The sequence below is a fragment of the Gobio gobio genome (genome assembly GCF_949357685.1).
Source record: "Gobio gobio genome assembly, chromosome: 4".
NCBI classification, from domain to species: Eukaryota; Metazoa; Chordata; class Actinopteri; order Cypriniformes; family Gobionidae; genus Gobio; species Gobio gobio.
In genome coordinates, this window is record NC_137100.1 from 6,734,596 (window position 1) to 6,747,364 (window position 12,769).

The window sequence follows — 12,769 nt, forward strand, 5'->3', positions numbered from 1 at the left end:
GGAGAGTGGCCAGACTCTCTGTACACATGAAATGTACGAGAGTCTGGTAGGACTAGGTACAACTCGTAGAGCTTAAAAAATTACACGTTGTAATTACAAGTTCTTCAAGCACGTGAAGTCTTTTTACAGTTCAAAATCGTTACAGTAATCACGACGTGCCATGAACGCCTTTCATACGTGCTCAGTGTCATACAGTACATGCAATTTCGACTGCCTGCCATATTAATAACCCCTCGTTAAAGTCACTACCTGATTGCCTAATCCTAACCCCTCCCCCTCAACTAATCCTAAACCTTCCTATTTTTTTTAAAAAGGTCCAGTTCATACATGATCTCTTGAAGTTATCAGTCAAGACTGCATGTGTGAAAGGGTCTATTTAAAGAACAGAGGCATATATGATTGATGTCCATAGATAACATGTTAATGTGTCGGGATGCTAATTAAACAGAGTTTGATTGTGTCTACACTTTTCAGGCAAATACAAATGACTTATTTATCGTTGTCTGTGCATTCTGAACCAAAACATGCTGTTTTGCACCTATGTATGGTGATTTGTGAATCCCTATTGAAGTGAGATCACCGGTCAAGTCATAGAGGACCTTTACACACACACAAACAAACACTCTGAGTTCTCTCAGGCTATATAAAGATACTGCAGCCCCTGTGCCTCAAACCAGCGAACCTTGAGCACGGCCGGCAGTTCCCATGGCAACCCTCATAGAACAAATCACCTGGGGACACAGAACAGCCTTATGGGATTTGTGGTGCAATTATATCAGGATTATAGGTATTATAAACTTCAGAAAATGTCCAATATGTTATAAGTGTCCCGATGGTTATATTTATTATTGATAAAGATATTGTGGGTATTTGGAATACTCTATTACTCTGCAGTAAGTTTGCATGCAGGGCATGAAATACATAGATGGCTTATACTACATTACATACTACCAAAAATATGCAATACAACCATAACACCCATGTGTAATCCACTGCACCCCAAAAAGTGCAAAAAAGTGCCCCTATTTTTTCAGTTATTGTCTCCTAAAAGAAAGAAGCAGATGTATAATGCTATTTTATTTTTTAAATTGAAATGCCTATCATTAACATTAATGAATGAGTGGCATGCTTCTTTACATTATCATTTTTTTTATGGTCCACATGGCAAATAGTGAAGAATTTTGACACAGCTCTTGAGACAGTTTAAAACCACTAAAGTTCAATACCTACCATAAAACCAGTCAATATAACACAATGCTCTGGTATGGTCTAGAAGACTTGGGGCCCTATCTTGCACCCAGCGCAATTGACTTTGTACACCGACGCATGTGTCATTCCTATTTTGCACCCGCGCAAAGCGCGCTTTTCCCTCCACAGAAGCACGTCGCTAAACTAGTGAATGAACTTGCGCTACCTGGGCGGTTCAGCGCAAAAAAGGAGGCGTGTTCCGGCGCAAACAATCCCTGGTGCTATTTTGCTGTTCCGTTAAACAATTGCGCCACTGACCAGAAAAAACCTAGTCTAAAGTCAGTGGCGCGTTGCGCGTTGTTCATTATGCTATTTTAAGGGCGCATGCTTGACCATAATGTATAGCGTGCACAACGCGCATACACTTTGCTCATGTAATCTACACAGATGCAACAGTTATTTTTGCAAATCATAAATTGTTACACTAAAAAAAGATTAACACATGAGATGACGGAAATCATTGTGGTGTGCCACGAAGATGTGAAAAAAATAGGCATAAATCTAGCTTACAAATGATTCAGGCTAATTGTAATAATTAAGAATAAGACCTGTTTGCCCAATAGTGGCAAGACATATATGTAGGCTATATAAGGACATCTGACAAATTGGTTTGTCCGTCAAGAACCAGGAAAAAAAATCGACTGAAAAACTAAAAAACTGAAAGACTGAAAAAAAAAAAGACTGTGAAATCACCTTTACCATAATGTACAACATTACAACTTCACTTCTCTGTCTTTCACTGCTCTTACAAGCATATCAGTGTCCTCGGCTGTGAACCGCTCCTGGCGTGCGCCTGGTAAATGCGCCATAATAATAGCAATTAGGGTTGCCACCCGTCCCGTAAAATACGGAATCGTCCCGTATTTACAAGCAAAATTACGCGTCCCGTATCAAACCAATACGGGACGCGATTTGTCCCGTATTTTACACCGGTCCATACATGGGCGGAGTCTCGAGAGCATGCGCTGTGCCGTGTGCCTGTAAACTTGCGCGGTTTTTTAAAAACATGTCGAGCTCGCGTTGCGTCCACCGTTTGAACGCAAGAGGATCTCCAGATATAGAGCTGAATATCAAACAGGCATCAATGGGTCTGTCCAGTAACTCATGATGAACCTCAGGCCAACTGCAAACTTTATGAGAAGCATTTCAGTGTCTTAAAGCAGCAGCGCTGACAGACCGGTCTACACACACATCCGTGCTTTTAAAGGTATATGCCTATAGTTTTTTTTTAATGGATAATATATTAATATAATATTCCATACATTAGAGCTTGGCAGACAGAATTATTATTTTTTTAGACCGGTTAATTAATATATTAGAGCCTAATAAATATTTATATTAATTTATAATTTAGCCTATATTAATCATACATAATAAATAATCCTGTCATATAAAGTTTATGACATTTAAAAAAAAATTGAAATTCAAAAAAGTGATTACTGGTTCAGAATGACTGCTTAAAGGAACAGTTCACCCAAAAATGAAAATTCTGTCATTTACTCACCCTCAAGTTGTTCCAAACATGTATACATTTCTTTGTTATATTGGACACATGGTGCCCCAAAGCAGCCTGGTTACAAACTTTCTTCGTAATATCTTCTTTTGTGTTCAGCAGAACAAAGAAACTCATACAGGTTTGGAACAACTTGAGGGTGAGTAAATGATGACAGAATTTTCATTTTTGGGTGAACTGTTCCTTTAAGCAGTCATTCTGAACCAGTAATCACTTTTTTTTAACTATCCCTTTAAAGTGCACCACATAGGCTACTGAAGAGTTCTTTAGAAATAAATAAAATAATCAAATGTAAAAAAATATAAAATGTGTTCTGCTGCAAGTTCACATACTTGATCTCATGTTTTCTTATGGTTTATTGTTGAGCTGTCAAGTTGTCAATGTTGAAATAATCATTTTGTGATGTATTCTTTATTTCTGTCCTTTAGGGAATTGTTTTTTAGGTTGTTGGTTTTTTTTGGGGGGGGGGGGGTGTAAATGGGTGTCCCTTATTTTGCCATACTGAAGGTGGCAACCCTAATAGCAATCCATAATGGAACTTGCGCACCTGCTTTTAAAGGGAATGTTGGATGACGCTCGGATTGGTTTATTCACGTTACGCCCAAACCACACCTATGAATAATGAAGCTACTTCAGACCAACCCATTTTAGATTTGCGCCGGGCGCAAGAGCCATTTATCCCGCCGGGAAAATAGCAACAGCGCCGAGACCCGCCCACAAAGTTACTTGCGCTTCGTGCTTTGACACTTGCGTTTCAGATCGTTAAAATAGGGCCCACGGAGTGTAGTGCAGAATGTGGACTGTTTTTATGGTGCCTTTCTAGTAGTTATAGTAATTGTCATTTCAGGAGCTTGACATCTGTCATTTTATAGCGTGAATGCCAGCCGAACTTAGCCCCGCGCACAACATTTAAGGTCGGGAAGTTCAGTCTGGACTTGATCCGTTGTAGAGCATCTAATCTGGAACCAGAGCTGTTCAGACCAATCAAATTGTCAGTTGGCTTTATACGATGATGGACAGATGATCAACAGTAACGCAATCATCCACGTCACCAAAGAGCGCTTGGGTTGAATTTGTTCTAATCCTAAACGGAGAACTTGTTCATATATGCATTCACCTTTACTATTTCTCTCAAAAATGATGATCGTTTTGGTAAGTACTCCGTGTATCCTTAAAATCTTTTTACAACACCGGCAAAGATCGTTTACACTCATCTTCTTCTTCTACTTCTTCCAACGTGTGTGCAGTTGAGTTCTGTTCTCGCTCAACATGAGTCACTTACTCCGTTGCTCTGATTGGTTGTAGGTCTATCCAATTGAGTGCAGAGGCATTTTCTTTCCTGGTTAGGTTGAAACACACGCCTCATAATCACAGCCCAATAGAGCAGAATCAGACTCATATTCTGACTAGAATCTGAGTATGATGATGTCAGGCTAGTAATTTAGGGGTGGTAAAAAACAATTTCACTTTTCTAACTTTAGCTAGTGTGTAATGTTGCTGTTTGAGCATAAACAACATCTGCAAAGTTACAACGTTCAAAGTTTAAAGCAAAGGGAGATATTTGCTTTTAAAGAAATCAATTTCTAAGGATTACAGCAAACGGCCAGCAGGCGACTACAGACATTCCTCCTGGGTTGCTGACATCACCAGCCCCAATACTTACATAAACCCCTCCTCCGAGAATATTAAATAAGGGGGGCGAGGGCATTTTGTATTGCTGTGGGAAAGAGTTGTTGTGGTATAGTTAGTAGGCTTGAGTGTTGTTGCCGCAATGCCGACGAAACGCTGTTTTTTCATCTGGATTGCAGGTCCACTTTGTTCAGCCTTCCTAGGGACGGGGGAGTTAGGGATCAATGGTTCAAATTTATTTTTAACTCGGTCGCTCATAATTATTACCCAAATCTCGCTCTCTGTGCTGCACATTTCACGGAGGAAAGCTTCCACAATCTTCGCGAGTTCAATGCAGGATTCACACAACGGCTTGTCCTGAAAGATGCATTTAAAAACAGAAGCTGTTTTTTTTTTTTACGGGCCACAACCTGTAAGTATGATTTATCTTTCGTCGATGTGTTTTCCTGTAATAGTTCGTATTTTTAATTGTACATTGTAGCAAGGAAGTAAACAGATGACAACGCTGTTCTGCAAACCAGTCTGTTAAATGCTCATTCATACTTAACGTTATCCGACAAACACCTAACGTTACAAACGTTTTTAAAATCTCAACAGCAAACTTGGAATTAGTGTAAATTATTCTTTGATTAGAGCTTGTATGTATTGTTTATCTACAGGCATGCTAAACATGGTTCTGTGTTTGATTTGGCTACTAGTAAAGCCAATGTTTAGTGTTCATTTTGGGTTAATAGTTCTTGCGACAGATATTTGGCTATAATCGTTCAAAAAATACAAACATAACAGTGCCATTCAGTAGCGATCACTATAGATCCGCAGTCTTTACTCTTGAGGACTGAACAGGTTCTGCTCGATCATCTTCACTAAAATGATCTGGGTCCGATTCGGGCTCAAATTAGTATGGTTTTATTGACGCCATTGTTTCTAATACTACCCAAAGCACAGTCTACCGGTAAAGGTAAGGGGTGTGACGTTTCCAACAAACGTGCACTAGGCGGTTAGCGAATCACAACACACTGGGCCAGCTAACCAATCTGAGCCAATTTTTTGAGGGACCGGCTTCATAGAACCCGGAAACCATCAGACCATTTTTACAAGGAGGGACAGAGCAGTGTAGAATAAAGGTAAAATATATGAAAAATAATGCAATTTTTAAAAAACGAAGCATGAACACATTACAGTGCACCCCACAAACACAACCAAGCCTTCGAAAGAATGTGTTTTACCACCCCTTTAATGGAATAGAGCTCCCATTTATATTCAAAATGTATTCCTGTGATCAAAATCTAAATTTTCTGCATCATTACCCCAGTCTTAAGTGTCACATGATCCTTCAAAAATCATTCTAATATGATGATTTTCTGCTCAAGAATAATTTATGATTATTATCAATGTTGAAAACAGTTGTGCTGCTTCATATTTTTTGTGGAAACTTTGACTTTTTTTCCAGGATTCTTTGATGAATAGACAGTTCAAAAGAACAGCATTTATTTGAAATAGAAATCTTCTGCAGCATTATAAATTGATGAACTTGCTTTGCCTTGAACAGAACAGGGAGTATGTATACACAGGGTTAACAAAGGAACTTAATGGTAGACAGGTTAATGTATTAGTATCTAAGGAAACTAATAACCAGGCGGCAACCTTCCGATCTCTCTCTTGAATGAAACACGGCAGTGACTTCAATTCATCGACTGGCTCTAGAGACAGTCTCTAAAAGGGAGTCAATTCTATATATCCCCCATGTTAAAATGCAGAAACAAATGTTTACAGCCTGGTACAAAAAGTGGTTTTGGTCTATATAGCTAATTTTGTCCTTCATGACAACTATGAGGGGGGTGAATTTTTTTTATAACCCATCGGTTTAAATGATATTAAAGGTCCCATGACATGAAATGTTCATTTTATGAGGTTTTTTAACATTAATATGTGTTCCCCTAGCATTTCGATAGGTGTAAACCAAGTTCTGGCTGTCTTTCTCTGCCTTTGAGAAAATGAGAGCTCAGATGAGCCGATCTGGAATCTTCCCTGAATGTCGTCATACGGAGAACGGTTACCTTCCCTCCCTCTGCTTTGCCCGCCCAGAGAATTTGGAGAAAATGGATTCAGTTTATCAGTCGCGATGTCAGCACAGGCTTTACAAACAGACTTTTACCACATGGATTCGACAGCACTGCCACAAACAGTGAGTAACAGTGTTCATTAATGCCTGATCTGTGATCAGTGATTTCTGATGTGTAGCTAATCATTCAAGTTCACACAGACTTTCTTTCTAAATCGTTTAATACTGAAATGCATCAGTGAATCAAGCCAGTGACTAAACGATCAACCTCACATCGTTTTTGTTAGTAGCACGAATAACTAAATCTGTTATTTATTAAACTACAGAGAGCAATCAAAGAACACACTCTTTATAATGTTCGGAGCTGTCAATCACACGTCGCGAGTGTATCTGCTCACTTGCCCAAACTGCCGTTATAATGAATGACGCTGTTATGCTGCACAAGTTAACGATCACTCTTACTGTATTCATGTCGATGTTGTGTTTGCTGTTAGTTGTGGTCAAAGCATTTTGTGAGAGAAATAGCGTTGCAATGACGAGATCCCTGCAATCACGCGATCAACAGACTTTGTACTCAATGCTCATCACTGCAGCCTTTCATGTGATGGGAAAAGATCTAAAAAATATTGCTATAATCAACACTTTCATGATTCGTTCATCTCGACGGCTGTGATGGTAAAAAAAGTAGTAAAAGTAAAAGTAAAAGTATTCGAGAGGGGTTCCACATGTGTAACAAAGTTGGTAGAATAAGGAGGAAGACGACAGGGTCGGCGTGACTGGGACTCGTGTTTATTCAGAGCTCTCAGATACAAACAAAATAAACTCGCGCTCACATCGCTCTCAACAACTCGGTACAATAAAACTTTCTCAGCAATCTTCCTCTCTGGCAGTGCTTGCAGACCTCGCTAAACCACGCCCTCTCCGCCACATAATCTAATACTCATTCATTTAAAATGCAAAGATATCAGTCAATCACAACAGTGGGCGTTTTCACTGGAGTCTCACAGCAGACACGCCCCTTCAAACAGAGCATTCAAGCCTGAGGGCTAATATCAGAATGGAAAAATGCCTTTTATTTCTAAATTATGACATTTTGTGATGTAAAAATCAATTAACAATATAAGTACAGCTCAGGAAACATAAAATGATAAAAAAAAATCCATGCCATGGGACCTTTAAGCCTTAAAGTTCTGCATAATTAAGGGCGTGACCACTTGAGTGACAGGTGGAATGGCACTGCTGTCACTACTAGCCGTTTGTCTGCTGTCAACCAGGCACCTCAGCTCCACACACATCCCGCCATCCCCGGCTATCCGGGAGTGACGCTACCAAGATGGCAACAGCCGGCTCCGCCCACTTTGGGCTTCAAAACGCTCTTCAGAAACCTACGGGTGACGTCACAGACTCTACGTCCTTTGTTTTATACAGTCTATGCTAATAACGCACACTAAAGACTATGGCTGTGTCTGAACTCGCCCCCTATACCCTTAAAGTCCCAGTGAACCGGAAGTTGCAACTGATTTTATTTCAGTGCTGTGACGTATATTTCAGAATGTGAAACGTAATATTGAATAGAGGGCGGGGTTTTACTTCAGCGCTCCTCCTCTCTATCTCTCGCTGATAGCAGACTAACAGTTGGAGGGCAGTGGGCAAGGATATTCAAACACAAGCCGTCACACTGCCTTCATCGGAAAGGGAACGCCATTCCAGACGGGAAGTAACCTTTCAGATTTTGATTAAAGATTACCACGGTAAACAATATTTTCCGTGTATTAACTTGCACGGATTAATTGTTCACCCTAAGACCTGTAATGTGTGCTAACAAAGTAAATAAGGTTGATTTTGATTTCATGAGGACTTTAAATAGGGCATTATTTGAAGGGACAGCCATTTGTAGTGGTCCGAAACCATAGTGGACGTTATCGAGTGCACTCATTCAATCCCACAATGCTTCACAGTAACGAGTGTTCAGCCGATGTATGCTCAACAGCTAAAGAATACCCATAATGCACTGTGAGGGGTCACGCTTCAAATGAATTCCTGCGTCTCGCCAGAAGGCGCCCGCAGCTGAATCATCCAGCCATCCATTTTTCAAACCGCTGGTCCAATGTGGGAACAGCGTAATATCATGCAGGTAAAAATTCCTTCTTAATTTGTCATTATTTTGTTTAATTACGGTTTATACATGCTAGTTTCCATGACAGAGTTCAAGATAAATCTTCACTACTACTGGAGCTGCCAGTTTGCTAAGTTTCAAATGATTGTGCAAACTATAGAAAAGCGGCAGCCGTGCTAGTGCACTCAGTGTCCGAATTCACTCACTCGTTTTCATTCACTCCCAAATTAGTGAAGTAATCTAGGGAATAGTGAATGTGGGTACACTCTCAGAAAAAAAGGTACAGTAGAGGTACAATTTTGTTCCTTGGGGAACTTTAGGTACACAATTGGTCCTTAGGGTACAATTAAACCATTGGCAGGCAAGTTCGGTCCTAGAGAGTCGCTGTCCTGCAGAGTTCGGCTCCATCCCTGAAAGACGTCTATAGAAACTCTTATTGAGATTTAACAGAGGTTTAGATGTTGGTTTTATTGAAAATATTTGAAATATGTTTCCTTTAGTTGGGCAGTTTGACTCTTGGTTTTCTGTGTGAGTTTGTGGTTTTTGTTAGAGTGTTAATAAAACACATAATCTGTTCAAATCAAAAGAAGCCATAAACAAAAATTGTCATGAAGAAAAATGTTTGACTAAACTCATCACTGACTAAAACTACTAGTAAATAATATTCACCAACAATACTTTCTTGCCACAGATCAGGCATTATGAATTTTGGTTTTTAAATACATTCTAGGGGGTAAAAGTTTAGACGCACACATCAAGAATCAACATATGAATCTTAACAATGGTGACATACTTAATGCTGCAATGCATGCTGGCAGCCATGAGCTTTATACTGTGGTGGCTTAGCAGGGTTGGAGCTAAACTCTGCAGGACATCAGCTCTCTAGGACCGAACTTGCCTACCCCTGACTTAGAGGTACAAAAATGTACATACACTGGTACCACCCCAGTGACAAGCCATTGTATGCCTAAAGGTACAATTATGTACTTTATTTTCTGAGAGTGTATAGGGGAACGCAGCCGAAGGGTACGTTTACATGACAACAATGTACTAAAAATGAATTGCTTACTAATTCAGTTTTTTCTTACAGATGACACCATTGTCAAATGATCCCCATTTAAAACCAAGACATATGAACTAAACAAGACGTACCCTGACATAAATGTCTTTTCTGTCACTTTTGATCGATTTAATGCATCCTTGATGAACAACAGTATTAATTTCTTATTCGGTCTTCTGCTCCGAATGTAGCTTCTGTCCTGCTACTGCTACTTCATTTATTATCCTTTCACATTCGCTTTATCAGGTGTGACATTTTGTCACCACTGAGAGTGCATTTCCCCAAACACTTCCACACACTCACCGGTACAGCATGGCTTGTCTCTCTGACTGGCAGTCATTGATGCTGAGGCCGCACTCCCTCAGGTAGAGCTCCAGACGTCGCCGCTCAACCAGCCTGTGTGCCGCCTCCAAAATCTGAGAAGCCAGGGCGTCCGATTCTCCTTTCTGCCCCTTTCCACGGCTTTGCGCATTTCCTTTTGCCCCAGTGCTGCTCGCTGCCCCTGACGAGGCTTTAGGCTTCTTGCTGATCCCGTACAGGTCCTCAACGGAGAACTTGCCCCCCTTCGCCCCGCGACCCCCAAACATGGCCATATTTCAGGGTTTTGTTGGGTTTGTGTTCGTCTTCGGATTGAGCTCTCAGTTGAGCATTTAGACGCACTCCAACCGGCAGGACTAAATGTAGAAAGATAAAAGAAAGGCAAACAAAGCAAAGAACAAAGTTTCAGAATGCAGGTACCAAATTAAATATATAATTTGGAAATGGCACATTTATCTGAAACGCACACAGATAAAAGAAATAAAACGTTTGTTCTTCTACACAACGAAAAGGATAAAAAAAGAACATCTGTACACATCACTGTCAAAAGTCACACACACACATTCTTTTTTAAAACATCTCTTTCACTGCACATTTTTTTACATAGTTTTAATTATCTAGTATATATTTCTAATCAAAACAAGATGCATTTACTTGACAATGAAAGTTGCAAAAATAAGATTTGCTTTTATAGAATATCTCCTGATTTTATATAATTTGTTTGTCATTGTTGTTGCTTAAAGCTTAAACGTTTAGTTTGAATTATGCTTAAAACAAATAAAAAACTATTTAAAAAAGTTTACAAATCTCAGAAAAATTTAAAAAAATTCTTACTTTCGTCTCTTTCGCTTTCTCTTCTCTTTTTTCCGGTCTCTTTCGCTCTTTGGAATGAAAGATGACAGAGGATTTACAGTGATGTAGATTTAGATTTAAAACACACACATACACAAACACACACACACACACACACACACACACTAATGCTCAAGCTGCTTGCATTGGGTTTGATTGGCATTAAAAAAAAGTGACCAGGTCGCCCCTCCCTCCTCCAACAGCTCAAACACATGATGTGGAAAAAGGAACGCTAAAATAGACACAATAAAACAAAGGACGACATCCAAAAGGAAACCAAAAATACCACACCAAGATCTAATAATAAAAACGAATGGTTGACAGGCATAAGTCATCATAACATCCTTTTCAAACAGGGCGCTATACACAGAAGATGGTGTTACTCAGTACAGATTCAAGTCTTTTTCACAGATGTGTGTAGAATTTGATCTGTTTTACATCTCAGTTGTTTCATGAGACTTCATGATGATCTAATGGAGACTTCAAATCAAAGTCATGAATTCATATGCACTCAAATATTTCTCATCAAATTCTTTGGAGACCAAATGATCTGAACTGTGCCATCCACATTCATTTTTATTCATATGCCCATTGTTACTGTATGCAAACAGTTACATTTAATTTAAGCATACTTTCTAATTACATTCGAGTTAGTTTCCAAGAGTGCTGGCATTTTTCTGTAACTTCATTTGATGGTTTCACTCCACTTGCCATGAGTTTTCTACGCTTCAGACAACAGTAATCTGTGTGTTATTTGGTGACACACAACACAGGTTGAATCTGCTACAGTTAATTGATCAAAATGTGTTGTGTAACATCACAATCTTTCTATCACATGATTGCTGTTATTGTAATGAATGTCAGCACAAATGTTATTACATGCAGCCTCGTGTCTATGGCTCAATCACAACCGAGAAACATCTGAAACAAAGTTGAGATTAAAATTCGACCGTCATGAAAATCAATGTCTACACCATATAGACTCTACTGGGTGTTTTTCAACAGCCTCTCTATGGAACACTGAGTACTCTCTCTGTCTCTCTCTCTCTGTCTCGCACACACACACACACACACACACACACACACACGCAGACAGATGTGTTGCTCTCTGTCCCATTTGTGTCAGAGGAGCACAGCAGGGATTGGGAGGGGGAAGAGGGAATGGAGAGCTGTGTAATAGACTGCCGCAGATTCACAGTGATTAATCTGTTGCAGCTCCAGCTTTAAGCAGTGCATTTTTTTAACAGCACACTATTCATCTATCAAAGCACATCCAGGAAAATGCAGAAAAGGCTTGTTTATAAAGATTATCATTTTATTTTTCTTATTTCAAACATAAATCTATCAAGATAAAAGAACACTTAAAACATACACTTAAAAACACAAGAGTACTTAATATAGAAATAATATACTTTAAAATATAGTCTTACAGTAAGTGAAAACTGAACGTAATGTTTCAGACACTTAATTACATGCTATATGAATTTATTTTAAATGCAATTATCTGAACTTTAGAGTGCTTTTTTGACCCACTGTTTGCGTGTCGGTCAAAAATGACAGAAAGTTTTCTTTTTACTTTCAATGAAATGATCCAATGTTTTTTTATTTAATATTTTGTATTTTTAGGGGATTTTCTGGAACTAAAATATATTTCTGCAGTAGTTATAATCCATTTATTCACTTTTTGAGCACAGACTTGAAAATGAACTTTCCAACTTAAACCGTCATAAATCTTGAACGCTTTGGAACACAGACTGAAGTTTGGTCTCTTTTTAAAGACAACACTTGGTTCGTAAAAAATAAAAGTGAACTTGGAAAATGTTTACATTTATTGTTATGAAAACCTCAAATACCATTTTCAATTTTTATATGAAATATATATTTTATAAAACACGTTTTAGTCTAAAACTGTACAAATTAAAGCCATAAATCTAAACAAGCTGTGTTCCAAATTTGAGGTTGATCTCTCAA

The 12,769-nt window shown here is 39.0% G+C and overlaps 1 protein-coding gene across 1 annotated transcript in view; it reads right to left on the bottom strand.

Annotated features, from left to right (window-relative positions):
* Positions 1–10,932, bottom strand: part of LOC307125554 (voltage-gated potassium channel subunit beta-3) — a 106,900-nt gene extending 95,968 nt beyond the window's left edge. Inside the window, exons 1-2 of the mRNA XM_079815481.1 lie at positions 10,781–10,932; positions 9,932–10,302 (exon numbers count right to left, since the gene is read on the bottom strand). Of these exons, the coding sequence (XP_079671607.1) occupies positions 9,932–10,221 (290 nt within the window). The 5' untranslated portion in view covers positions 10,222–10,302; positions 10,781–10,932. The remainder of the gene's footprint in view (positions 1–9,931; positions 10,303–10,780) is intronic.
* Positions 10,933–12,769: the final 1,837 nt, after the last annotated feature.